Source organism: Macroventuria anomochaeta (genome assembly GCF_010093625.1).
Source record: "Macroventuria anomochaeta strain CBS 525.71 unplaced genomic scaffold BU25scaffold_1, whole genome shotgun sequence".
In the NCBI taxonomy this organism is placed as follows: domain Eukaryota; kingdom Fungi; phylum Ascomycota; class Dothideomycetes; order Pleosporales; family Didymellaceae; genus Macroventuria; species Macroventuria anomochaeta.
Genome location: NW_022985362.1, coordinates 662,016 through 688,377, shown reverse-complemented (window position 1 = coordinate 688,377; position 26,362 = coordinate 662,016). Strand labels below are relative to the sequence as shown.

General features: G+C 51.8%; 9 protein-coding genes and 1 non-coding gene across 10 annotated transcripts; 6 read left to right on the top strand and 4 right to left on the bottom strand.

The window, feature by feature from the left end:
* Positions 1 to 147: 147 nt before the first annotated feature.
* BU25DRAFT_405302 (uncharacterized protein) lies at positions 148 to 2,275 on the top strand. The gene is made up of 2 exons (XM_033699746.1): positions 148 to 1,713; positions 1,765 to 2,275. Exons 1-2 carry the CDS (start codon positions 495 to 497, stop codon positions 1,983 to 1,985), a joined length of 1,440 nt encoding a protein of 479 aa, XP_033567596.1. The 5' UTR covers positions 148 to 494; the 3' UTR covers positions 1,986 to 2,275.
* A 238-nt stretch (positions 2,276 to 2,513) lies between these two features.
* On the top strand, positions 2,514 to 7,258 carry BU25DRAFT_405301 (uncharacterized protein). The gene has a single exon (XM_033699745.1). It carries the CDS (start codon positions 2,700 to 2,702, stop codon positions 7,035 to 7,037), a length of 4,338 nt encoding a protein of 1,445 aa, XP_033567595.1. The 5' UTR covers positions 2,514 to 2,699; the 3' UTR covers positions 7,038 to 7,258.
* A 39-nt stretch (positions 7,259 to 7,297) lies between these two features.
* BU25DRAFT_t2 lies at positions 7,298 to 7,382 on the bottom strand. The gene has a single exon. It is a non-coding gene; the product is annotated as a tRNA-Thr (tRNA).
* A 90-nt stretch (positions 7,383 to 7,472) lies between these two features.
* BU25DRAFT_405300 (uncharacterized protein) lies at positions 7,473 to 8,439 on the bottom strand. Its single transcript, XM_033699744.1, has 2 exons — positions 7,957 to 8,439; positions 7,473 to 7,903 (listed from the first exon to the last, which is right to left on the bottom strand). Exons 1-2 carry the CDS (start codon positions 8,396 to 8,398, stop codon positions 7,617 to 7,619), a joined length of 729 nt encoding a protein of 242 aa, XP_033567594.1. The 5' UTR covers positions 8,399 to 8,439; the 3' UTR covers positions 7,473 to 7,616.
* Positions 8,440 to 8,561: 122 nt separating this feature from the next.
* Positions 8,562 to 11,872, top strand: BU25DRAFT_444162 (uncharacterized protein; the record flags this gene model as incomplete). The annotated part of the gene is made up of 3 exons (XM_033700024.1): positions 8,562 to 9,380; positions 9,432 to 10,876; positions 10,965 to 11,872. The coding sequence occupies exons 1-3, from the start codon at positions 8,917 to 8,919 to the stop codon at positions 11,870 to 11,872; spliced, it is 2,817 nt and encodes a 938-aa protein (XP_033567593.1). The 5' UTR covers positions 8,562 to 8,916.
* Positions 11,873 to 13,306: 1,434 nt separating this feature from the next.
* Positions 13,307 to 13,886, top strand: BU25DRAFT_405299 (uncharacterized protein; the record flags this gene model as incomplete). Its single annotated transcript, XM_033699743.1, has 2 exons — positions 13,307 to 13,456; positions 13,512 to 13,886. Exons 1-2 carry the CDS (start codon positions 13,382 to 13,384, stop codon positions 13,881 to 13,883), a joined length of 447 nt encoding a protein of 148 aa, XP_033567592.1. The 5' UTR covers positions 13,307 to 13,381.
* Positions 13,887 to 15,260: 1,374 nt separating this feature from the next.
* Positions 15,261 to 16,042, top strand: BU25DRAFT_405298 (uncharacterized protein). Its single transcript, XM_033699742.1, has one exon. The coding sequence runs from the start codon at positions 15,304 to 15,306 to the stop codon at positions 15,640 to 15,642; it is 339 nt and encodes a 112-aa protein (XP_033567591.1). The 5' UTR covers positions 15,261 to 15,303; the 3' UTR covers positions 15,643 to 16,042.
* An 845-nt stretch (positions 16,043 to 16,887) lies between these two features.
* On the bottom strand, positions 16,888 to 18,590 carry BU25DRAFT_5079 (uncharacterized protein). Its single transcript, XM_033700206.1, has 2 exons — positions 18,255 to 18,590; positions 16,888 to 18,109 (listed from the first exon to the last, which is right to left on the bottom strand). Exons 1-2 carry the CDS (start codon positions 18,488 to 18,490, stop codon positions 16,996 to 16,998), a joined length of 1,350 nt encoding a protein of 449 aa, XP_033567590.1. The 5' UTR covers positions 18,491 to 18,590; the 3' UTR covers positions 16,888 to 16,995.
* A 2,149-nt stretch (positions 18,591 to 20,739) lies between these two features.
* BU25DRAFT_5072 (uncharacterized protein) lies at positions 20,740 to 21,541 on the top strand. The gene has a single exon (XM_033700205.1). The coding sequence runs from the start codon at positions 20,947 to 20,949 to the stop codon at positions 21,439 to 21,441; it is 495 nt and encodes a 164-aa protein (XP_033567589.1). The 5' UTR covers positions 20,740 to 20,946; the 3' UTR covers positions 21,442 to 21,541.
* Positions 21,542 to 24,413: 2,872 nt separating this feature from the next.
* BU25DRAFT_416619 (alpha-glucosides permease MPH2/3) lies at positions 24,414 to 26,246 on the bottom strand (the record flags this gene model as incomplete). The annotated part of the gene is made up of 5 exons (XM_033699891.1): positions 24,414 to 24,602; positions 24,656 to 25,047; positions 25,102 to 25,436; positions 25,487 to 25,965; positions 26,022 to 26,246. 5 exons carry the CDS (start codon positions 26,244 to 26,246, stop codon positions 24,414 to 24,416), a joined length of 1,620 nt encoding a protein of 539 aa, XP_033567588.1.
* Positions 26,247 to 26,362: the final 116 nt, after the last annotated feature.

The following is a 26,362-nucleotide window of genomic DNA, read 5'->3' as shown; positions in this document are numbered from 1 at the left end:
TGAAATAAGGGATAAGCATCAAGCACTTTTGCGGGAGTCGAAGAGGGAGATGACATCGTTGAGGGTTAACCGCTTTAGGTTTGGTTTGGTGCGCTTCGCCTCCTGCAGGCTCAGCCTTCCACGACCAGCCAGCCCATGGCCGGTCACCAAATGTACACGATCAGGCGCATCAAGCGCTGAGCCTTCCGGCACTACAGCCATGTGCAATGATTCACCTTGATTCGGGCTAACCCCAGATGGGCCGATAAGCAATGCCCTTGTTTTGCTGTTCAGATGCAGGCGAGAGCTCCGGCAGTGTCTTATCGAGACTACCATAGTTCACCTTCACTTGTCACGCCAGGCTCAACTTTGCGCGGGGGTATCGGCGGAGACGTCTACTGTTATACAACATTCGTGAGCCTGCCCTCTCGTCCAGCACGGCTCATTTCCACCTTTCAAGAAAGACTTCAACTCATAACTCGCGCGAACGTGTGAAACAACCCTTACGTTACGCAATGGCTGCGACCTCCGGTAATACTGGTTCTGGAGACCCGGACATGGTACTGATCGGAGAACTCATGGAGGAGATGTCCCGACACCCACCCGCCATTGGAGCCAGGAAGCTTCTTGTCGAGCATTACATCTCTGTTGGGTGGGTCGAGGCTGCTCTTGACAATACGAAAGAGCTCAAAAATCTGGCGCCAGGGGATGTCGATGTTGGAAGGTTTCTACAGGTGCTTGAGAAGAAGCCTGAGCCACCCGTGCCAGAAAGGACGACACTACCACCGCCGCCGAAGTACCCTACAGAGAAACCCGTCGAAAGGCTAGTGTGGGACCCCAAGTCAGGCCGATACAAGAAGACAACGGCACCGAAGCCAGCTGAGAAGAAACTAGAAACCTCTGTTGTTGACGTTGGCGACAATCTTGATGCAGCACGGCAGGATCTTGTCACAGGGTATCAAGCACTCCGAGCCAAAGCAGGTTTCATCCTTACCGATTTGATGCACCTTCAGGCTTTGCAAAAGAAGGCAAACATCAGTCCCTCGAAGAATACTGTCAAAGTCCAGCGGATTGTGGATGGTCAAGTGAACACGTCGACACAGCTATGTACCCCTCGCACCACAGCGCGCGCTATGCGAGACAGCCCAAAGGATGCTATGAGCATTGCTATCGCAGATATGGAAGAAGCGGTAAGGTGGCACAAAAAATTTCTTGGTCATACACCGGGTGCAAGCACCGACGCGCTCCGAGACGCACTCGTCAAGCGGAAGGTCGCATTGGAGGTCGCGTTACCAGACAACCTCAAACCCTACTGCGAAGTTGCGCTTATGCACATGGAACATGAGCAATTCGATCGCAACTACGCCAATACCGAGACGATGTACGGTGACGAAGTTAAGGATATACCGCGCTCAAACTTCTACGTCACTGAGGACAACTACGCATGGGATATGGATGAGCTTGTAGCTGCCATCAAGGCTGGCAGTGGAGTACTGCGCAATCCGTTGAGCAAACAGATGTTCACTCCAAAGGATGTGAAAGGCATCTATATGCATTCACTGGCCAATTCGCTCGCCGCCCTTGCAGTTGAGCAGAAGGAAATGTCTAAAGGAGTTCGCCCTGAAACAATTAATCGAATGGAGAAGCTGTCGAGCATACTCCTAGAGGACCAGTCTGCTGACACCATGCCGAGCCGCCACGCAGTGGACGAATTTCTTGCATATGTTGCAACTTGTACATACACTTCAAATTACCAGTTCGAGAAATGCACTGACACCTCAACAGTACCTGAACGAGAACAGAAAGCCATCGATGGTCTCAAGTGTCCCGCGAAGGACAGCCACACTGGTCAGGCCTATGACTCGAGCATCGGTGAGGCGGTGCGCGATGCCAAAGGCAACCGAGTATGCTTTCACAAGACGGGCGATTTCATCGGACAGGCTGCTGCGCATTTACGGCAGCAAAAAGGTGTCGTGGCTGATTCGGAAAAGTGTGGTATCATGTGAAAGCTGAGAGTAGTCATACACCTCTTATTCGCCGGGGATCAAGATGTCAACTCAGCTAAGCATAGAGTGTGGTACCAGCAGATGCAAATGGATAGGCTTCCTTGGATGGATCATACCTTGGCGGTTGCTCGGCGCCTGTGGCTCTTGCAGAACAGCCCGTCAAATGACATGATAACAGGATCTTCGCACAGCAGACTACAAGGCAGTACCCACTGTGAACACCTATGTATATCCATGTTCATTTCCCAAAATGGCTCAGCTATCATGGCATCGCATCTCTACATATCTACATAGCCTTGTTGCTTACCGCTGTCTAGTGCGTGTATGGCATTCACGATCGCTGTCCCTCTAGCCGCTTTCGGTTCTCGGTCAAGCCACAACTGTATGAGCCTCTCCAGCTCAGCCTTATGCGCAGTACAGTCAAGCACTTCCGAGTCTACTTTCCGCCTTACCGGCCTGGTAGGCTCACCTGGGGTACAACATGTCCAGGGTTTTGGACAATGCGGACTGCTCCACCTTCCTGCCTGACAGCTCGCTTCAGCCTGCCCAAGCTGGCAATCTTCCTTTTCATACCAACTGACGCAGTACCCTGTGATGCTTACCAGCGACTTTCTTTCACCATGAGTGATCTCTGAAGGACACTGCACAGCGATGTGTCTTTGATAAGCGACCTCTACCTAGCATCGACCACAAGTGACAATCGAAACAACAACGATGCATGCCACCGATTCTCGAACAAGGAGAAGGGGAATATTGAAGCACTCCTTGCTCTTCAACAAGGCCAAACATAGCGAAGACTGGCATCAAGCGATCGATGCCATCGCCGGCGTACTACACCCACCGAATCCGAAGTTCCCCTATCCTCTATTGCGGCAGGCTACCGAGGCCTATCTCAAGAAGAAAGGCAAGATTACCCAAGCAGATAAAGACATCCGTCTGGCCATACTCATCGATGCTCATGAAGCAAGAGACATTGCTGTTGCTGCCGCAGCTCATGCTATGACAGCAACGAGTCTGAGGGCACTACTCCATGTAGACCTGAACGTTGCGCATGGAAGTTACTGGGGCTTGGAGACATGGCTGCAGTGTCTCATAGCAGCGAATTATGGCAATTCTGCCTCGGTTACAGGTTTGGAGGCAACATGGGCACAGTACCTACTGCCCTTCGCAACACATGGCCCTGGGGCGGCAGGGAAGATCCTCATCGGAGTGAGCCGAGCATTGAGGGAGTGCGCGACCCCAAATATGAACGTTGTTCCAGACTTCTTGGCTTTGACAAGTCGAGCCCTGACTGACTACGGAGCACACTTGGAAGGCTTACGACTGAAGAATAATTGGATAGCTGCTTATGGAGCCTCATGCTGGATGGCTGAACTCGGGCGCACATTACCAGCCTCAACGTCTCCCGGATTCTTGTTGCCAGAACACATACTCGACGCTCAGTTCCCAGTATGGCGGGTATGGGCAAGTTGGAGGCCGGACTTGAGACTCGTACGGATTCTGAGCTCGATCGACAGCAACAGCGCGGCAGTACTGTCGGATCTGCTCGCTCTGGAAGGCCCTGACTTCATCAGCAGGGCCAAGTCTACGTTGCGAGACGGACTGATCGAGCAGTACGGATCGGACCGAAGCTTCATCAAGCTTGGAGGGTTACTCATCGAAGTCCCTAGTCGTACAAAAGACGGCCTGAGGGAGATATTGGAGAGCTCCATCTCGACACTCGAATCGATATGGACTACAGCAGTATCAGCAGATCGACTTCAGTTGTTCAAGTTATTCACAGAGCTCACAATTGCTCGACCCATGACCCAGGAAGGCCTGAACCTGGTACAAGCTGTTCTATTCATAACAAAAGGTACAAAAGGAGGCCTCGGATCCGTTCTTCTGAACGCCGTGCTCTGCATCTATACCGAGCGCAACAACCTTGGAGGAAGCCACATCCGGGAACTGCAAGACCTCATCCAACTATTCGACCACGATCACGCGTCCAGCCTTCGTAGGATCCTTTCGACACCTACCTTATTGCAAGGTATAAGTCGATGCATTCAGGACAGACAGACAGCCGTTCGCACGCTTATTGAGCAAGATCAGCCATGGACAGAGCTTGCCCTCGAGTTGCACACCTTTTGCTCTGCACTCAAAAGTTCAAAGAGCGTACCCATCGTGGGGGAGAAGATGATTGAACAGATGTGTTTACTGCTTCCACCAGCAGAGCATATAACAATGGCCATCGATATTTATACTGCTGCGCGTAATCGAAACTCCAAAGCACCTATCGAGTCTACCAACACAGGCGGATCGATCGACAAAGGCAAGCAGAAAAGAGAGCCCGGCCAGCGTATTGCAGCACCTGCATTTCTTACAGGCCAGACTAAAGGTCTGCAACATCCGTTAGACGAAGTTGTTGAACAATATTTCCTGCACCGCCTCCTTTCACAGCAAGCAGCTAGCTACACCTCGCAGCGTACACTCGACCCGATATTGAGAGTATGGGAAAGCACCTGTGCACCAAAGCTTACTCAGAAGCGACGGTCACTAGTGATTCTGGTTGCGAAGATCACAAGCGATGATACCAATCTTCGTATCAGATGCCTCAACGGGATTGCTTCGACTGGCGAGCAACTAGGTCCAGGTCTTTCACTTGAAGATCTTTTGATGATATTGCAGGATATTGACCGAAATCCCGAGCACAGAATAGTGAGGCTAATACGGCTACTGGCAAGTTGTCCCACTGCCCAAGAGATTCTATGCTGGCGAGACCTCGCGTATCACCTACTCGCGCAAGAGACCCATCTTGATGTCTTTAAGGACAGGAATCTGGTGGATCACTCTTTGAAGACGATGAAAGCAGCGGAATGGCTGTCATTTCTGGCCGACGTACAATCGGTGTTCGCCTCTGGTCCAGCACTGCCTTCGGATGAGAATGCCGTGCCACCCATACTGCGAGTCGAGTTGCAGAAGTACAGACTGGAGCTTGCACCATACACTAACACTCTCACACGACTCGAGGAAGTGTTAGGTGACGAGAACGATGCAGTAAACTATATTTTAAGTCGTGGTGGTGCACGAAGCAACAACATCCTAGCCATATTGCAGACTCTGAAATATGCAGAGAAAGGACCGGTCGAGTCGTTTCTGCACAAGATCGTTGGTATGTTATCAACCAAAGTCAACAATGAATGGGAGGTCTCAGACTGTGTCTCTATCATTTTCGACGCGTGTGGGGAGGTTGTAGAGGTCTGCAAGAAGATCTGGAACGCGAAACATGGCTTCTTGATGATCACGGGTCTCTCGAATCTCGATCAACAGTCTGTCCCTGGGATTAATGGTCGGAACAAAACAGTCGCAGCCTCGCCATCAACGCCGAAGACTGCATATTCAGTTGTACCTGTCAGAACATCCGCGCCAATCGATCCGACCGCTTCCAAATACGATGTTCCCATTTCGGTTGTAGAGATTATGGTAACAGGGTGGCTACTGGATGAGAATGCTGCTGAGAACACAAAAAACGCAGTGCGTTCAATAGCGTGCTTGCTCAACATTGTGCAAACCGGATTCAATATTTCTAGAGACAAACTCACGGAAGCAGCGACTTTCTGGGGAAAGATTGAAGACGAAATCATTCAAGAAGCCGATCGCTTAGGAAGCCTACGAAAAACACTCAAAGCGAAAGATGCTAAGGGCACGACTCTTCTTCTTCAGCAAATTGGCATACCTGATACGACTGAGCTCGATGAAGAAATGATGAAGCTTCCAGCTGGAGTGATGGATGTGGTGGAGAGGATTGGTAATAACGAGGTCGAGATCGCCTTCTCCTTGGCTGCCTTCACACAGTTACAACGTGGCGCAATGGGTATCCCGGAGTCCGCCAATATGCTCATGCTTCAGCTGTTTCTCGACTACAATAAGGACTCGCCGCCGTCGTTCTGTTTGCATTACAACACCGATGCACATCTCGAGACTATGGCACACACAAGGTACAGCTGCTCGACAGAATCCCAGAACCCCACAAAGCAGATATGTACATCTGCACAGACTGCTCTTACGTGGCAACTGGGCCGCATTATCTATTCCAAACTATGCAGAGGAATAACAGGCATAGCGGACATCTATCAGCACATAACCGCATGGCTACCTGATTTACCCCAGCTCTGTGTATCGTGCAGTGCCACACACAACTTACAAACAGCCCAACTCCGTCGTTCTATTCCCTGCGACAGCCATCCCTACTCCTGTGCTCGACTCTGGTACAATCTGCCCCTCCACGTTCGAATACCCGAAATTCGAACCGACACTTTCGCCGTTGACATAGCCCTTTCTTCCGTCTACGCTGCCGCCATGACCAACAAGCCCGAACTCCTACCCAGCTGCCCGATCCGCGGTAACGAACTCATAAAATCCATCCTCAACTCCCTGCCCGCCATGCGCGTCATACGCGACGCCGTCGCTCCCTCCTCCATACTCAGTTCCTACCACCCACAAGCCGAGAAGCTAATCTCCTGGGCCGTTGTCCACCACCGAGGCTTTTTAGCAACCGCCACGGGCCTCCTCAAGATTCCAAACCTCCCGCCAGGAACACATCAATTCGTGCTCGCCAACGCGAGTCCCAAGCTCGAAAGCACGGTTGTACAGAAAATTCAGTCAACGAAACGAGAAACCACAGTCCTCTTCCACGGCACATCCCTCGACCGCCTCCCTGCAATCCTCGCCCAAGGCCTACGCGTCTGCTCCGGTACTTCACTGCAACGCACCGGCGCCGCACACGGCAAAGGGATCTATCTATCCGACGAACCGGCGACGAGCTTCTACTATAGTCCCACGAGTCTGAGCTGGAAGAACAGTGGTCTGAGTAACATGCGGATGTTGCTGGGGTGTGAGCTTGTGGGGAGTGGGAATAGGGTTAGTGGGAAAATTCACGTTGTTACTGATGTCGGGAGTGTGATGGTTAGGTATATTCTGCTGTTTACGAGGGAGGCGAGGATGCCGATCAGAGGGCATATTGAGCCGGCTATGGCGAGTGGGATGAAGGCGTTAAGGAATGGTGCGGTGTAGGTTGGAGGTTGTTGTTTTGCTTTTAGAAGTATCTTTCTACACGTCAGGTCCTATCTTTGTGCATACTTTGATTTTAAAAGAGGTGTCCATCACTACGGTTCGAAGACACGTTCCGACTTACGAACCATAGAGACGATAGGTCTCGCTTAGCTAGGCTGAGTGGGGCAAAGTGAGGGACTTCTGAAATCGCCAAAAAAGAACCCATAACGCATGCAGTGTGTTTCACCCACACTGATGACCTCGCAGGTGCAAAAAAAAGATGCCCTCTGCCAGAATCGAACTAGCGATCTTATCATTGCATTCGGTGAATACTAGTGATACGCTTTACCACTAAGCCAAGAGGGCCCATTGCTGAGCCGAGAGATTCCAACTTTGTTGGATTGACTTGTGGAAAAATGTCAAATTGTAAAATATATAATGACGGTCAAAAAATGTTGGCAATATGTCCTCACAATGTCTCATTGTATTTCCTGACGTTGTGGGGCCGGCGACATCTACATTGACAATGCTCGCTAAGCTCAACTACTATCCGGCCGTCTCTTTTCGCTCACATATACTTGTATCCATGTCTGGCCTCTCTCATCGCTTCTTCGACGCCTGCTTCTCCGGAGCTGGGCTCGCACCGCGGCTGTTGGCGCCCGAGTCCGTCGTCTTCCCTGCCATCCACGACGCAAGATCGAAGTTCTGAATCTGCTGCGCCGTGTTTGTTGTTCCTGATCCTAATACACCGTTCTTCTGCATCTCCTCCATCTCGGCCTTCATCTCAGGGTCCATGTTCTCCATCAGCTTGGGCATGCCGAACATGAGCAGGCCAGAGAAGACAGCCATGAGGATCATGGGGTTCTTCAGGAAGGAAAGTGGTGAGACTGGTTATGTTAGCATTTGTTGTGCAATAGTTTAGGGTGGCGGTTAGGCTTACATCCAGCGCGCTCTTGGTAGAATTGCTTCTGGCCAACTGGCCTAGCCTCGATCACAAGACCATTACCACCCTCTCCTCTGCTTTCGCCCTTGTTATCCCATTCATTGCCCAAGAACGTTTGCCATGCCCTGATTACTTCCTTCTTATCCCCACTTCCCTCGACAGGCTCCTCGATGCTGACGTCGATGCGCAGAGGCTCGAATGCATAGTCTCTGCAGTGCACGGTAGCAAGATAGCTTCCAGCGCTGACGTTGTTGAAGTTGAAGGTGTTTGATCGTGTTAGGTATGCATCAAGTGGGGGTCCACTAGATTGAAGGGTTGCATGTGTCGTGGAGGAGAGCGCAGAGGGGTTCACAACATGTGTGATGGGAATTTGCAGCAGGAAGCGGGCCGCAGAAGAGACGGATGCCAAGGAGGCGAGCATAGGGAGGAAAGTGCGCATCTTCATGCTTACGTGACGGTGCTGATGCTTGCTTGTGAAGCCCACGATGACATGGCGGCGGATGAGCTATGGTTCGCGACTTCCTCGGCCACCGGATCAACGTGAGACCGAATTATGTCAATCACGAACATCTCAAGATCGATTCACCCCACTCAACTCAACTCTTACCATTCCGGTGAACTTTCATTGATGAAACATTCTTGTGCCTTACGCGAAGGCCTATTGCGGGGCGGAGCTGCTCGATCATGAAAGTTCTTTGGCTGGGAACATTTGTTTGAAGAGGCAGTGCTGCATGGCAGGGGGCTGCAGCCGCTGGGGGCCAAATCTGAGGATGAGAATATGTAGCATGCACAGCCTCACGTAGGCCTAAGGATCATGCTCGTTCTTCAACTGAACCCTCGAAAGAGTTTGACGTCTGTTTCTGCGTGATCTCTACACGGTAACATTTTCCGTTACAACCGGTTTGATTGAGACAGGCAACGTCTTTCCACCACCTTCCTTGAGATGAATCGACCATCATGGCAGAATTCGCAGCAAGCATCATCGGCATTGTATCTGCCGGCACGAAGGTAGCACTGGTGCTATCACAGCTCGCCGCAGATGTAGGGTCAGCTGGTCATGAGGCGAGGATGATTGGTGGTGAGATTCGATCATTTTGCTCAGTATTGAAAACGCTCGACGAAACGATAGAGACCATCGAAAAGTCGCCTTGCTACGCCCATTGTTCCGAGTTGATCAAGGACATGACAGACGATAGTCTGCAGATGTTCACAGAGATTCTCAATGCAGTGGACAAGCTGAAAAAGATGACAGCGGGAAGAGAAGGCAAGGATGGCAACTTTGGATTTGTTGAGCGAGTCCAATGGGCAGTATTCAAGAAGCCGAAGCTACTGGTCTTGCGAGCGGCAATCGAGGCTTACAAGACAAATTTAACACTGATGTTGACCACCTTGAGTACAGCCGAGAGGGCTACACGGCGAATGTACGGTCCAGCTGCATCATTGGATACGACAAGTAACTAACTGTGCGGCAGATCCACACGCAAGGACGCAGTTGCTCTCGCTCAAGATAGGCAGGATCGGTCACTGCTCGAAAGCCTCGAATTGGATCGCGAAGCAACCATGATCGAGCTTGCGCAAGCCGAACGCCATTACGAGGAAGCCATGAGCCCACACCCTGCAGAGTCCTCAACAAGAGGGGTTGATACCGCCCCAAACAACGGTCCACCGTCTTGCGATGCTGTTGTATCGAACATAGATCTAGGGAACACTGGATTGATGAGCTCAGTTCGCAATGAGATCCAGTCCATAAGATCTAGCCTTTCAAGGAACGCGGAAACCGACAACGAAGCCCTGCAAGCAAGAATCGTTCGCCATAGCAAGCGGATCTCCAGCATGCTAGAAGATGATCAGAAAAGACTGTCACAGCGCTGGTCGCAGACACTGCGGGAAGATTCAAAGATCGTCTCAGAAGAAACATCGTTGGAGCCGCTTTACATCGTTGCTTGTCAGCACCCACTGAAAGCACCAGATCAGGATGCCGGATCAGCAACAGGCTCGGTGGAAACTGATGCCTCAACAGCAATTGCCCTGAACAGACCGCATGACAGGAACGAGGAATTCTTGGAATTCGATCCACGCACGATTGCGCTTTATACATCTTTCATATCCTGGATCATCCAGCTCGACGCACCATCGCAGCAGAAAGTACTCCGCACTTTAAAACAGGATATTGATAGGTGGGCGGGTGGTCTAGAAACTCATCGCAACACTGCAACTGCAAATGATGCAGGCCAATCATCGCCTTCAAACGGAAGGACCGCCTCTTCCACTGATACAAAATTTGATGCGAAAGCGGAACATGTCCTGAACTTGGTTGAAAATCAGATGCTCGCCTGGAGTAAGCCAGCCATTAGCAAACAAGAATGTGCTCCACAGTTTGCGATCTCCCACGATGTCCGTGGTGCTACTATCGATCTTGGTCGCCAGCATATCATCAACCTTCCAGAAAAGACTCTCGACATTATAGGCGCGAAGGTGGTTAAGTTGGTCTTGCGGTCGAACCTGCTGGTCAACCTCCCTCAGAATCTAGTCGTGTGCAGGCGACTACGACACCTCGACTTATCGTACAATAGTTTTGTCACCATACCGGATGTGGTGAAGCAGCTGCCACTGCTTGAAATTTTGAATATGCGCAGGAACAAACTCTGTTTGATCCCGCCCGAGGTTGCTCAGATGCCGCAACTGAAGGTTCTGTCAGTTGCTAAGAACAACATCTCGACACTTCCATCTTTCCTGGGACACGCACCAAACCTAGTCATCCTGTACGCAGAAGGAAACCCTATCGAGTACCCTACCAGGGATCAGATAGATCATGCGTTTCCTACGAAGAAGGACTCTGACTCAGAAGCAAAATCTTGGACAAGTAGCCTGAAGAGTACTTTGCGACGGCTGCATCAGTACGATACGAGTCAAGCAGGTCAGTCTCACAACTTTAATTATGTTGATCTGTTCATATGCTGCGGGCCAGGCTTATGGTAGTCAAGCACATGCTAACAATTCTTCAGCAGCTTCAAGTATCACTTCTGAGACATCCCTTCTACCTTCACCTATCGGAAGCATGTCAGGTCCCCTGCTGTCCCCCAGATCGAACGTTTCCATGTCCACAATGAGTATCGACCGCCAAACCGACATCTCTCACACAGCTTCTCAGAGAATTCGCAAGGCAACTGCTTTACCAGTATTGCAATACGTCCGACTGGCCAACACCAACGCCAGTTTCCTGCTAGACCGAAGCCAGAGACCACCAGGGAAGAAGGCTTTTGCACTTGGTCCCACGACGCCGACCAAAGATGTGGGGATGTTACTGGATGTACCTCAGAGTGAGCCACTATCACCAGCGTCTGTTAACACCGATTTGTCTACTGTGTCAACGCCTCGGCAAGATGCACTTGCTAGACTGACGGGCCTTAATCAGGACTCAAGTCTGTCTCATTTAGCTTCTGCGTCTTTGCCGTTACTTTCATCCGTTGATCAGGCGTCTACACTGCCTAAGATTCGCGTCTCGAAACACCGCAGGTCTCAGTCGGAGCATACCTTGACTATTACCAAACCTGGTGTCCCTCCAACGGATCACAATGCATCACGCAGGCGCCCAGTTCACGAACTACCCAGGGACAAGAAGCAAACTGACTTCGAAAGATCCTGGGACTCTGTGTATGATACCTCTGGTGATGATTCTGACGACGAGGGGTCATCAATGTGGTGGAAGTCCATCGGTAACATCTCGCCTCAACCTTATCGCAGATTAGAGCATATTTTGTCGCGCACAAAATCGAGGCGTCACCTGGCTGCGCTGGAGCCGTTCGGAAGCCCAGACATTTTACCGCATCGGAGGCCACTGGATTTGAGCAGTCTTGATCGTCCGGATACTGATGATTCAGCTCATCGCGATGCCCTGGTGGCACGCACATAATCGGAGCATTTCAATTGTACATGGCATACTACGATCAAGAGGCGTATATGCTACCGCAAAATAATCAAGCAACCACATAAGGCAGCGCCTCGATGATGGTGGCTTCTATTTGAATCATGAGGTTATTGTAGCATGATGGCTTGTTTTAAGGCGTAAAGACCTAAGTTCGTCGCTTCTATAGATGTGATTCGCGCGTGCCAAGTCCATGTTCGAGGAGAACGTGTTCAAGGTGAGGTTGGAGGTAAGAACTCTCCGCGCAGTATCCTTCCTCAACACCTCATCTCTGTCGATCGGCTCAGGGTACAACACAGCGCCGCAGTCTGCGACCATGGCGGCCGCGAGTGCCTTCATGCCTTACCTACCACCTGAAATACAGTGTATAATATGCGAATTTGGGAGTGTTCGTTTGATACCCAGCGGAAACTCGATTACTGACGTGCGTAGCTACCAGACCCAGCTCTCCAAAACGTCCGCTTAGCCAACACGGAATGGAGCGGAAGCGCAACGACGGTTCAACAGCGGAAGCTCAAGATCGACCTCGCGCACGGTGGCGGGCGGATACCAACTCTTCTGAATTCCAACCCCTACGGAGTGGTCGACAACGTCAAAGAACTCTCGATCTCCACCATCGAGAGCCATCTGGGTGCCCAAGCGCGGTCCCGAGCTGGCGGAAACCTACTCGCAATATTGGGCACTATCCCAAGGGATTGTCTTGCAGCATTCGTCGGCCCATACTTCAGCCTCGGCCATTTCCAGTTGGGCATTCTATTTCGAACACAGACACGGGTCCGGACTCTAGCAGTGTCGCTCAGAGAGGCGACAAGCATCTCCCAAGGACCGAATCGTGTCATGAATGCCTTGACTAGTTTGCGGGATCTCAGCATTGGGTATTCTGGGCCCCAGCCTACTTACCTCAAGTTCGACTCCTGGTTTACACACGCGCCTCAGCTACGCAACCTGCGAATCGAAGGCAAGCACATCGAGGGCAAGCCCATCGCAACACTTTTCCTCAAGCCATGGGCTTTGGCCGAGCAGATACCGTTGCTCAAGCTCCAATCTCTTGAGTTGAGGAGCGTTGGATTACCCAGTTCCACCGACGACATTGTTAATTGTCTGGATCTTCCTGAACTTCGAGCCCTGGTTATCATAGAGTGCTTTGGAGTGCCGACACTATTGAAGTCGCTGACCATAGCATTCAAGAAGACGAAGACTTTCTCCCTTCGGTATTTTGCCTTGTGGACACCGACAATCGAATGTGTTTCACAAGCCGCAGTGGAATTTCTCGAAACTGCCAAGGGTTTGCAAAAAGTCGAACTTAGCTTCAAATCCGGTAACCTTCCAGATTTCAGATGTTTGAAGGGATGTAGCGACACTCTTCAGGAGCTCTCAATCCATCACTTCGACTTCCTCCGTTGTTATACAGTCGCGGATCTTGGGCGGCTCGTGAGCTGCTGCCCAAATTTGGTGCACGTTGCAGTCAATCTCATCAGCTTGCAGCCCACAATCGATATGGGGATCAAACCACTATCTCTGTCTATGCCGACAGGCTTACCGCCGGTACAACAAGAATATGCCAGGTCACTGGTAAGCGCTTCCTTCACGCATTGACAAATCACACCGAAATTGACGTCGTGCGTAGCAGATGCTTGCACGACTTCCGAAGCTCGAAACCTTCCTCCTTCGTGGCCCCCCTTGGTTGCGTGGCAACTACAGTGCAATGGAGCGTCAATGGCGATATGCGCAGGTTGCCGACGAAATCATAAGGGTGCTCGCAAAGGCCGGTTCGTCGGTGTCTACGCTCGCCTTTAGCCCCGCCTACAGACCATCAAAAGATATACCTTTTGATGTGGCAGACGAAAACGGACATATTTGGCCTCGATATAGGTACAAGAGAGACGTAGTATTCGAGGTCGGAGCTGGACGTGAGATGGTTGTCAAACATATTGCTGTACCTTGCCCATTCCCAGTGACGAGGTTAGGGGGGCTACAATGGGAAGGTATACTCAGATGAAAGGCACGCTGTCTCTAGTTAGAGGTGGATCAGGGATGACCGTCGAAACGGTGGCTGTGCGCTGCAGTCGGTATCCTACGGGCTGAGAAGCAATATATTGGGCAGGAGGTGGAGTGTCTTGTTGAGAACATGGGCATTGGTAGCGAGAAGGCAATTCACGATTGTTGAGCAGTAGTGAGCTAGTTCGCCTGAGAACACGGTCTGCTGCTGAGCTTGAGATACTGCGTAGCTCTTGTGGCTGGGCGCAGTTATGTCGGCTCCGAAGGTGAAAGAGTGTCTTCTGCAACGGTCCAAAACTTATAGTGAAAGCAACAGGAGACCTTTGGTTCTTGGTTTTCTTAGGCCGCTAACGTTCAAGGTAACTTCCACAATCCGGATAACTCAACACTTGTTCCTCTCAGACACCAATGGCAGCTACGAATGTTGCATCTGCCGATCTGCCACCCGAATTGCTTTGGTTGGTATTCGAAAACGTAGGTCTTGAACGATGGTTCGCAAACTGATTCGGTCTGTCGGTTCCCTTGAGGGAGTCACTCTGGGAGCCATGAATCAGTGCAGCTTAGATTTGAAGAGTCTCAGACCAAATGTCCAGGGCTTGAAGAAGTTACAATTCTACAGCAACGGCTTTTGCTCCTTGTACTCGACCTCCAAGGATTTGAAGTGCTCGCCCTCAACCTGACAGGTCTGGACTCACCCATCTACGACCTCGAGGTGCTGGATTTCCTCGGCGCATCTACGTGTTCGAGGCTTGCCTCATCATAAGTAAGTCTTCAACACTCAGGCCTCAAAAGGCACAAGCATTAATAATGAATATAGGAGATAATCGCACGACTTCCCGATCTGCATACTCTTGATCTGATCCATATTCCCCTGTTGCAAGGTGGTCGTATCCCACAAGGACGTCAGTGGCGATATTTCCCAGATGGCTGACGAGATCTTCCACTACCTTGTCCAGAATGGTTCACCATTTCAAAATCTCCGCTTCGTATCAAACTCTGACGAAGCTGCTGTGGTCGATGGTAACGGCCATGAATGGCCACGCTACTGCTACAAACGAGGCACTGTAACAGTCACGACGGGTGGGCGTCAAGAGCTTGTCAGAACGATCGCAATACCTGCGCCATATACTGGGCTGGATCTGATCGGGACGTGGGAGTCATAGGATGGAAGTGCGATGTCATGATTCTTGGGAATACATTCGAAGTGCACTTCCAGCAAAGAAAGAGCATATGATACCGGGATGACATTTGAATAGCAAAGGAGAACAGGTAAAAAGATGTAGCTTCACGAAGGGGATATGCAAATTAAACCCCTGTCTCATACTATGCACGTTTCTCGAGTTTGTGGGTACATCAACCAGCTATACAGACTCTTGAAGTGAGCTATGTGATCATCGCCATTTCCAACACAACAAACATACATGTGCACTACAGTAACCACGTCAGCAAACCGCGCAACATCTATTCTTGTCTTCCACAGCCTCACGCCTCGTGTTCACCCACGACTCGCACCTCTCTCACACACACGTCCCTCTCACGACTCAGGAGCCTCGCCTTTAACGTCCCGACCGCTCGTCGCAGTTGGGTCGGAAAAGATCCGATCGCTCAACAGCGTCGGCACACGACTCGCACACTCACGATCCCTCGTCTTTCGCGCCAAGCACTCAGATCGTGCGCACCAAACTCTGTCTTTGATTCATGTCCAGCTTACCCAACCACTGACAAAGCATCTAACTCACGACGGAGTGAGAATGGATTGAAGACCGAGAATTGGACTTTCGTGTTCCGCAAGCCCTCGGAACACCACCAAAGTCACACTCAGAATAGCTAATGACGCTGCGCTACGAGAGTAACGAAGAGTTCGGCGCTGGTTAGGGGTACTTAGGCACGTGTTAGCTTTTTGCGGCTTTGCGGCTTGAGCCGCAACACGACCCCTCGCAAAACCCTCACGCACTCAAGAAATAGTACCTTTGCACGCGAACTCTCGTAGTTGCCGACGCAAGTCCCCACTTCGCATTCGTGATTCGTATACTGCCCGAATATGAACAGCGACTGCGTGGTCCGCTATATGAAAGTTCACGGCAGTTGAAGCAGGTTAGAATTGGAAATCTGGTTCACCGATCAGAATTCAGAAAATTGGAATGTTGCGAATTGCTTTTCGGCAACCACGCATGTGACGACGCGTTATCCCCCCGAATCAGGCAAGCCTGATGAGCTTGGAGATTGACGGCACACGAGCAAAAGAGCGGCTGTTTCGACTAACGCATGGTCCAAGCGTCCAACGTTTCGGGATGCATGCAGCGATCCCACAAGCAGGCCGTGAGTGTTGCCGGTCTCGGAACTCATCAACAGGAGAGAAGTTTGATGAGCATTGCACAGCAGTGGTGATCTGGCGATCAAATGTTTGTCTGGGAATCGAACGTCTTCATTCTTGTCTTGTGAGAGGTGACGTTACGGCATGTCGTCTCTGTGCGACGGATCTGCCTGCCCTGCGTTATTGATGGCTGCAGTCCCTGCACTACCCAGCCACCCTGCTCCCAAACAGCCGGTGCCTCATCGCACCTTATCCCCGCACCCAATCACCACACATGCAACCACCCCCATGCGACTCAAGCTCCCGTCGAGCAAATAGCAAACAAAGTGCAAACTCCCGAAACGCCCCTAGGGTATATGGGCGGTGGTATACCAGCCCAGGGTGAAGAAAGGTAATGATGAATGATCATGAGACATGGTATGTTTCAAGAAACCCAAAAGGCAAAATCCAAACAACATAGGCGTAAATGACGTGCCAAGATCCCTAGCATCTTCTCATCGAAGATTAAGCGTTTAGAAGTTGAAGGACAAATGGAAATCTCGTATGTAGATGGCCGATAAACTGATATCCTTGCAGGGTCCATTAGATTGCCGGCGCTTTTCGAACAGTCCGAGGAAATAAAGTGCGCGCATGCTGAAATATGGCGAAGGTCGAGAAGAAGGGGTAACAGTGAGCAGTGCTGAAGGCTCGCTGAACGAAACGAAACAAGTGAGGGTAGTATCGAGGTAATCTTTACCCCAGGAAGCGCCAGAAATGAGTCAGACCCAAATGGTGTATCGAGGTAGGCCGAGGCCGGGTATTACGAATGGAACAAATCCCAAGCTCTTGCACACAGACCAATGAACTCTTCCTTCTTCTTCTGTTGTGTCTCTGGCGAGTCACGACCCTCCCCAAACGGTCCGATACGGGGTGCTTGACGACCAAGGGGAGGAGTGCCGTTGTCTCGCTCGTACTCGTCACGGCCACGTCTCCTTGAGCTGCCGCTACGGTGAACGTCAGGGTGTAGGGCATACGCTGATTGGCCGTTCTTGGGCATAGGTGATGGCGGTGTAGGGGGCTGGTGACCGCCGTAGTGGACGAGACGGGGCAGGAGATCCTCACGACCGCCAGACAGTGACTGCACTGCCTCCTCAGCTGACTTGTATTCACGTGGCCTCGATGTCAGTGGTGGTGGCACTGAGTGAGGAGCAGCGAACCCTGGTGATGGCAGGGGTGGCTGGTTGTTTGAATGCGATGAGTGACCAGGGCTGTAGTGATTCCTCGCGGTGTGAAGAGGCTCTGGGAAAACATCTGAGATGGGTGGCAGGCGGTTGTTGGTCTGCTGTGCCGGTACATGGTGGATGTGTGACGTTTGCGAGAGACCTGATGGGCCATTGGCGACCTGTCGTGACAGCGGTGCATTGCTGCGAAGTCCGGTGAAGGTCTGGTTGATGGGTGCTGACTGGATGATCCTGTCGTTGGCGAACGCCTGGTGGGCAGGAGGTGCGATGGAAAGACCAGGAGGAGGTCCCTTCCTCTTGGATGTCTGGGGAGTCTTGATGGGTCTTCCGAATGCACCGATCTCAGTGCTTCGTGGGGGCTCCTCCTCGACTGGTCCACCCTTGCCGCCATTCTTTTGGCGTGCCTCAATGATCTGCCTCTGCCTCTCTCTTACATCCAGACTGCGCTGGAGTTGCGAACGCATAGTGGGATCCTGGGTGTGGAAGCCAGGAGACAGGCAGGCGAGGCCCATGTCCATGACGTTAGCACTACCTGGGCCAGAGGGCCTAGCAGTGAGGGCACCAGATGAGTGGACGATGTTGTGATTGGACAGGTCCAGGCGTCGAGGACGATGACGTGTGGTGGTGGTGGGCATGTCTGGCGAGGCAGGCTCCTTCTTGACGACTATCCTAGGTGCTGGAGGGCCGCGTGACCTGCTCGAGTGGGGACGGTTAGACTTTGCATTGTGTGCATGTGTGTCAAGCCGCGGCGGCGACAGTGAAGTGGAGGTGGGAGAGGAGGAAGAAGGGTGACGGCGGTGCGTCGAAGGAGAACGAGACGAAAGACTGAACGACGTACGAAAGAGGTGAGCGCTTTCCCTCTGCTCTCTGCTGCATGGCTGCATCACTACTAGAGGAGGTAGGTGAAGCATTGTGGTCAGGCAGTTTAGAGTGCTTAGAGTTGGGCGTCACGTTGTGAGGAGAGTGTGTAGAGGGCGCAATGGCAGCATATGTTCTGCTCGAGCCGGCCCCGTCTGCGGATACTGGTGCCGCATACTGCACAGGGATCGGGGAATTGGCGACGACGGTGGTCATGGCTGCGTCGTATGGTGGCCCGGACGAGGAAGACTGGGAGGGGCAGATAGATTGTAGGAGTGTCGCAGGATGCTTTAGAGTAAGTCCGCTACACTGCGCGTCGAGGGAGGGCCGCGGCGGGGGATACGAGAGGCCGGGGCAGCGTAGAAGTCAGGACTGCGGCCAACGGAGAGTCGCAGGACGTTAATGCGCGCGAATGCTCAGAAAGAAGTGCGCAAACAGGAGGCAGCTGCGAGGCGGCCGTGGTGAGGGGATACAAAGGTAAAAATGGCAAGCACAGACGCGGCGCTGCTCAAGAGGCAGGGAGGATGGAGGCATGGGGGCAGCAGCGCAGGCGGGCCAGGGTTTCGCTGGGAGTACGCTGGTTGGCACAAATGGCACGCTGGTTGGCACTGGTGCTGGTTCCGCTGGGCAGCCTGACTGGGCGAACAGAGTGTCGCTCCCGTTACAGCAGACGGGCGCCACACGAACCATTGTTTCGAATCCACGGCTCAACTGCTCTGCGCTGCTCTGCGCCTATCCCTTCACCCCGGCCCGCTAGATAGTCAGACACCCGGCCACGCTGGGCCTACGACGGTGAACTGGGTGACTGAGTCGTCAGCACTACTCAGCGCGCGGCGAGCAGCGTCAGGCGGCGCAAACCTCACGCCGGCGCTGCTCGTCCTCCAGCTGCGCGTGTAATGCTGCCCTGACTGGCCGGGCGTGTGCATGCAGCGTGTTGCACATCCCTCAATAGACCACTGCCAATACTCATCGCCGGCCAATCAGCGCCCGCTCCGCCCGCTTATGCTCCTCCGCCACTAGACGGAGTTCCATTGTTTCACACGCAGGTTTGATCACGCTCGAAGCGGTCTTATCGACAGGCAGCCAATTATCATCTGCCCGTCTGCTTGTCATGCCTGTCGTTTCAACACGCTGGGGACGCGGACTCACTCACTGCCACCTGATGTGAAGGATTTGATCTGTTCCACTCCAAAACCTCCGCCCGCGGCGCAGCAACACACCAACTCCAGCAGCACCAGCAAGGCGAACCTCGTCCACTGGCCCCAGGATCTCCCCTTGCCAATGATCTGACAGCTCAGCGCTCGTTCACCATCATGTCACTGCTTCCACGTGGTGAACGGCATCAACCTGGCGCTGGGTAATAACAGGTTTGATGTAGCGTATATGATCTCCAGCACTATCACCCTTATATACATGCAATTTGGCTCCTTCGAGCATCTCTCGGTCCGCGACTCCCTTCAAGATAGGAATGCATGACGGGAGGAAAATTAATACGTGCCGTTGCCCAGCTCACGCCTGCTTCGTTTACAGCTCAGTCTTCTCACGATCAAGACAAAACTCGACCCAAGAGTTCTCGTTCGGTCATGAGCCAGATCTCCAATTTCGTCTGAAGACGTGGCCCTTGTCCGTTGCCACAGCTCCAAACGGTCATCTGTCACATCTGTCAGAAGCACGAGCACGGCCGCATGATGGTCATCTCCACGATTTCAAGATCACCGCCCAATTGAGATTGACACTCCTTCATAATGAAGACGAAGGTCCTTGAATCATGACAACAACCGATTGTTCCGAGTGCTGTTGCTCTGCTCCGCTCCGCCCATTTCCCGCCGCCTAGCACAAACATCTCATTTCCGCTCACGCATGGAGGCTGTCTGCAGCCGTTCAATCCTCACATGCTTTGTAAGGACTACCATGGCGTTGCATCAATTAGACGCGTCGGCGGTCCCTGGGGAAGCTCAAAACTACTCACGGTATCAGGGGTGTTCACTTTATCCGGGTATTCAAATCCTCGAAGATCACTATGCTGTGTACACCTCCTGCAGCGGAGATCAGGTACGGCTCAAAACGCAATTTATCTCTCCAGAAGCGGCAGTCGCTTCGACATCGAGCGTGTGGGCCTCAACGGTGACTTGCATGTAACCGAGCAACCGGGACAGGCCCTGCCAGAGCTTAGGCGAAAGAGGAAGCTGATCTACCAAAGAGCTGTTGCGAGCGCGTCGATATTGCACCAAGCGATGACATTCGAGCTCGACCATTAGGCGTCCACGTGAGCATCGTGTTGAGAACTCAAGCATGTCGCGGTGTTGAGGTGTACTAAGACATGTACACAGTATTGAGCCTCAGACCGCTTGCACTGCATCACCAACATACAGGTCGATCATCTGCGTGGCTGCATGGTACCACCAGTGGCCTCGCCCATCCTAGGTACCATCAAACGACCTCTCTGACCTTCAACGACAATCCAATCTTACACTCATGAATCAGAGGTCCATGTCAGCACTCCTGAAACCCATCATACCACCACCACACTCCATCTCACTTCTATGAGATTTTCAAACATCCCCGTCTCACAACCGTCTTGTATAACTACACCTGCGTAACCTTCCCTATCGATCTCGCAACCGTCGTCCCACTGCCCTAATCCTCGCTATCCCATCCACTTTGAGCCGCACATGCCCGTTAGCACCACTGCTTCGGTAAGCGCTGCACGTCGTACCAATACTTCTGCTTTCCTCGCATGTCGCACTGCGGTGTTAACGAGCTGCACGTCGACCAAATCAGACGGTTCTGAGACTGCCCAACGTGCAAGCTCCCATAGACTCGAAAAAGACGTGTCGCGAAGCATACCGCCATGCGCGCACCCGTTTTATTTTGCGGGTGGTCCCGCACATCTGTGTCTCTTGACGATGGTTTGCAAAGTGCTCGTGGGTCGATTAATCTTTTGGGTTGGTCGAGCGGCATGCCGGAGTGAGACTATCCGGTACTCACCCCGGTGGCCCTGGACGCAGCAGCGGAGGACTAACCGGAATGGTATGCTCGGAGACAGTGACGAGAGACCGACTCACGATGCACCCGAGAGGGCGAGTAGAGTAAAGATGTACGGCAGCTCGCTTACGGGATCTGCTTTAGCGATGGTGTGGGAGGGTTTGGAATGTCTCGCTGTTTGATACTGGAGTGTGCACGGCAGGACGAACGGCATTGACTTGTCCTCACCTGACTGCATTCATATAGATGTCGCCACGGCTCCAAACCCTCTGCAGAGCAGAAACGGCATCGTATATTTAGCAGTTGCGCAAGACAGACACAATCATGTAAATACCAGAACTCACTTTGACAACCACTCGGTAATCTGTTTCACACCCGCTGTCTAATACGGTGTGACGGCACAACTGTGCCTATCACGCAATTTCAGTGCATATTTGGATACCTCCCAAACCTGTCCACTCGGAGAACGTCTATTCAAGCGAGCGGCGCGAGCAATTAGTGCCGCACTCCTTGTGAGCACATTCACCTGAAACTTAAGACAAATCAGCACAACATGACACCATAGTCCACCATACCTATTGAGATAGCGCATAGATGAATGATAAGGTTTGGGATAAGTTGTCTTTTGCTGCACTAGAGACCTCGGGACAATAACACGAATTCTAATGCTATGTGTAAAGGTCACAACGGCTCAGAAGCCTGGATTGCTGCATCGGAGTTGCTTCTGCGAAACAGGAGCGTCGTAGCTGTTGGAGTTGGGGGCACTCGACAGCAAACAAAGCGTAACCTCTGAGTGGGTGAAGGGTGCTGTTAGTACGATATTGTTAGGCAGTGACTTTGCGATACTTGGAGGAAGCAGCGTCGTGTAGCCGCGTGGTGTTGGTGAGGAAAGGGCATAGTGGAAGGAGCGTGCTTCCTATGCTGTTATGGTCTACTTGTTCTGGGATTGAAAGAGGTGCTCGATACATGTATTTAAATGACAGGCAAGACGTAGACTGGATGCGCAGCCCTTACCAGAACCAGAGCCCTGGAGCCGACGTGGCGGCGCCAGCTGTACGGCAAATCACCCACCTCCGGACCGTCAGATTAGACAGCCACAGTGCTTTGACTAGGGTATGAGGAGGGTGAAGCACCAACTTTCTCAGAGCTGCTAAGGCCTCTCTGAGCACGTTCCGACTATGGTAAGCCATTTTGGCCATGACATCTCATTACACCGTTCATATTGCCAATATGGTCGTCTACCCACGGTCAGAACACACAAGATACAATAATTATTATTAGAGGGACTGAATTGTGTTGATCGAAGTGGCAACCTGTCCTTCGTTGTCATTGCCACAAGTCGCGCTGAGAGTCGTCCCACTGAGTCTGATGTTATTGCAAGATGCCTGAAAGTGACCCCCGAGTATTCGACTTAGTCATAAGAAAATCTTAAAAGGGGAGCATGAATATTTCTAGTGCTGTGCCGAGTTGAGATTGATATAGCTACCGACGTTGAAGGATGAATTTGGGCATCGGCAATTAGGAATGATATAAATATCGTCAGAAGTAGTAAGAAGTCTGATAGAATTGCAGGTTGCACCGTAGCTACTTTCTGCAGCCACATGTGAGAAGGTGATCATAAGAAGCGGGTCAATGTTTTTGAAGTACATGATGAGCAGGCGATAGGAGACTGAAGTTGCAATGCGATGAGAACCGTCAAGGCAGAATGATCCGGAGAGACTCAACAGCTTTATAGACCAAACAGCTGGTCAGTTGAGCCTGTCTGCTAGCCAATCTTACCTGTTAAACGAGTACCCGACGTTACAGTACACATTCCAACCCTTATTCGAAAATCCATATTCTTCTACCTATACGAGCTCTTGTAGGTGCACCGTAAGATGAGGTCGGAAGACAGTCCGCCTTAGAAACAGCAAGCCTTAGAACATAACCAGACCAAAGACATGCGAAGCGAATGCGAAGCGAATGCGACATCCTCTTCATAAATCCTTCCTCTCTTGGATACTCCCTCCTTGAACTGTTTCCGCTCTTGGCTGCTCCTTCGTGCCGTACCGTGCGGCCCGAGGTAGTTGATGGATTCGAGGCATAATGTCAAACTTGGGATAGCACACAAAAGACGTACAACGAGCCACGGACTGTGGGAAAGGAAAAGGGTGTGAAAATCAGATGCCTTTCGTTCAAGACTCAGTTAACCAGCAGGCAGTGAAGGATCAGTCCCGCACGGCTTCACTTAGAAACAGCGCTGCGATCTGTTCCACCTTGGCGCCAATCAATGGTTAGATACATCTTCTCTTACATATGAGATTCTTCACTCTTCACTTTTCCATAGCGATAGTAATTCAAACTGCATGCTCTGTTACTTCCTTTACCACTTCGCAAAGAGTGTGTCGTGAGGTGATCATTTCTCGGCGGGAAGGGGGGGGGGTTCAATAAAATCGAACTAGCTGTGCCTCCTGCACGGATTTAATGATTTCTATCCTAGTAGGGAGGCTCACTACTCGTACCCGTATCCCACGGCCGGTCGATTTGAGAGCAATCTTGAGAGGCATTTAGTACGTACCGTAGTAGAGGATCCTAGGATTTTGGTCCCGGCCGATATGCCATCGTAAAGAAAGTTCACGGACTAATCTGGAAATATCTGGAACTCCCATTGTGAAGGACACGCCCACTGGATGTTGAGATGCTTGCTCTACATACCATGTGAGTCTATTTGCATCGACATTTGATGCGTCTGAACACCAAGCTACACTTCTTTCTCTGTCGGACACGACACTCAGCCAGACCCACAACTACGGAGGCACCATGCAATTAGTAAGGCCGGTGCACACTCCACTGCTACAAGCTTCACATTTCCGGATAATAAGCTACCTTTGAGCAGCATCTTACGGGGGGCTGTCGGAGGACAGGCGGATTACTCCTATCATAACTTGAAAGAACCTAAGACATATGTTCCATCACCTCGTTAGTTGATGGGGAAATGCAACTACTCGGCTATTATGATCAGACAGGTTATACAAATCCATTTGCCATCTCCTCTTGTCTCAAAAAGCTGTACAAAGAATGGATACCCCAACCGACTCTTCCCCTCCTAATCAAGCATTCACTGATGCTTTGGTCCTGTTTACATTGACCTTGCCATTCTGAGGAACGTCTTCATCTACTCGTCGGCCTCGATGTCGACAGCGGTCTTCGTCCACTGGCGAGCCGGGACCTTGCGATTGAACAAGATGTCGATTTCGCGGTAGGATCGGTTCTTCATCTCAGGCAGGAAGAAGTATGCCAAGACGAAGCAGACGAAACCAGTACCAGCCCAGACGTAGCCGCACTTGCCGCCGAGGTTTGCCTCCTATTTTATGTTAGCATTGTTCGCTACGAGACTCGGAAGGAGAAGGATCTTACATCAGCGTTGAGCATATAACTTGCGAGGAAGATACAAGGAATGTTCACGATGTAGTATGCAGCGCGTCCAACTCCGGTTGTCAAAGGCCTAAGGCGGATAGAGGACGTCTCTCCAATAATGACCCACGAAGCGGGCGCAGGTCCCAAGGTGAACAAGACGGAGACAATGAGACCCAAGGATGCCTGCGCAAGGGAGGCTGCTTTCGAGATGCCGACGGAGCCTGCGATACCAAGGGCGACCAGGAAGCCAACATTGATCAGGGAACCCCATACGTAGATGGTGCGTCGGCCAAGGTAAGAGGTGAGGATCCAGGAGAGCATGACAAAGATCCATTGGAGAGCTGAGGTGATGAGACCCAGGGCGAACGCGGTATTGACGTCCATGCCAGCCTCTGCGATTGGTTTAGCACATGGATTCAACCAGAACAGTAACAGGGACAACTTACGCTCGAAGAAGTAGACAGCCTGATTGGCGATGAGGTTGCCCGTCAGGTTCTGTGCTGCGTACACACCACACACAATGAGGGTACGGTAAAGGTCAGTACCCTTGAATAGTTCCACGAGATTGGGCTCTTTCAGTGTCTTCTCGAGATCAATGGTACGGCGCATCATGGCGACAGCCTCGCTGGCGTTCAACCTGGTTTTGCGTCCCAAGCGTCCGACTGCTTTTTCTGCCTCTTCAAGACGTCCCTTTCGAACCAGCCACCATGGAGACTCGGGTGCAAGAAAGAGGAGAATAGCAAGAGGGGTGGGAAACATCCATTGGAGCGCGATAGGAATCCTGCATCGTTCGTTAGCGAGAGATTGGGTGTGAAGCAGGAGAATACATACCTATACGCGACATCGTCGTCGACTTTGCTGTAATGATAGGTAACGCCACCTACTAAGATGGAGCCGATGGCCCAAAACATTTGCAGCATCTGAGTAGCAGGAGCTCGCAGCTGGATCGGTGTAATCTCACTGCAGTATGCTGGCGCATTGGCAATGAAGATGCCCCACGGGATGCCCTCGAGAAGCTGGGCAACGAACATGATCGCAAGCGAGTTGGCGAAGTAGAAAACAAAGATGAATGCGTTCAAGAGCATGAGACCAGTTATGGTTGCCCAACGGTATCCGATTTTGCTGGTCAGGGGACCAGCCACAAGGACGCCGATGATTGCACCAAGGGGCCCACCCATTTGAAGGGCAGACTGCCAACTAGCGACAATGATATTCTTCTCCCTCTCGGGGCTGTACACACCGTAGTTGTCCGCGAACCTAGGTAGGGCGATGAAACTACCCACAAGGAAGAGACAATAAGACTCCATGACCTAAACATGGTCTTAGCTGCTATTCTTCATCAAGAGAGGGTAGAGAGGCGGCTGACAATAGTGCAAGACATAATGAACGCCCAAAAGGCGGCCATAGGGTATTCCTTGACAGCCTGCATCACACCCGATTTCTGCTCCGCGGTCTCTGCCTCCATAGCAGCCGCCTTGTACGCCTCGAGTTTCGCATCATTGTCAAGGTTGTGGGAGTCTTCCACTTGAGGGATGCCCTTCTCGTTGTGAATGTCGCCGTCGTGCGCCTTGATATCGATAGGCTCACTCATGTTGGCTGATGTGGGCCGCGATGGCAGGTGTGTGGGGAAGATGGGGAAAGAGATGGAGAAACGAACGAGCGGAGAGGCCCCCACCTTTAAAGAAAACAGGGGCAGACGTTCGCTGC

Excerpts from the sequence above, each read along its gene's own strand:
- BU25DRAFT_5072 (XM_033700205.1), top strand. The coding sequence starts at position 20,947 with ATGCCCGTTAGCACCACTGCTTCGGTAAGCGCTGCACGTCGTACCAAT.
- BU25DRAFT_405298 (XM_033699742.1), top strand. The coding sequence starts at position 15,304 with ATGTGCACTACAGTAACCACGTCAGCAAACCGCGCAACATCTATTCTT.
- BU25DRAFT_5079 (XM_033700206.1), bottom strand. The coding sequence starts at position 18,490 with ATGACCACCGTCGTCGCCAATTCCCCGATCCCTGTGCAGTATGCGGCA. Across the intron at positions 18,110-18,254 it reads GGAAAGCGCTCACCTCTTTC|GTCACGCGGCCCTCCAGCAC; the intron begins GTACGTCGTTCA and ends CCACTCGAGCAG.
- BU25DRAFT_405302 (XM_033699746.1), top strand. The coding sequence starts at position 495 with ATGGCTGCGACCTCCGGTAATACTGGTTCTGGAGACCCGGACATGGTA. Across the intron at positions 1,714-1,764 it reads TCTTGCATATGTTGCAACTT|TACCTGAACGAGAACAGAAA; the intron begins GTACATACACTT and ends ACACCTCAACAG.
- BU25DRAFT_405301 (XM_033699745.1), top strand. The coding sequence starts at position 2,700 with ATGCATGCCACCGATTCTCGAACAAGGAGAAGGGGAATATTGAAGCAC.
- BU25DRAFT_405300 (XM_033699744.1), bottom strand. The coding sequence starts at position 8,398 with ATGCGCACTTTCCTCCCTATGCTCGCCTCCTTGGCATCCGTCTCTTCT. Across the intron at positions 7,904-7,956 it reads CTACCAAGAGCGCGCTGGAT|TCTCACCACTTTCCTTCCTG; the intron begins GTAAGCCTAACC and ends TAACATAACCAG.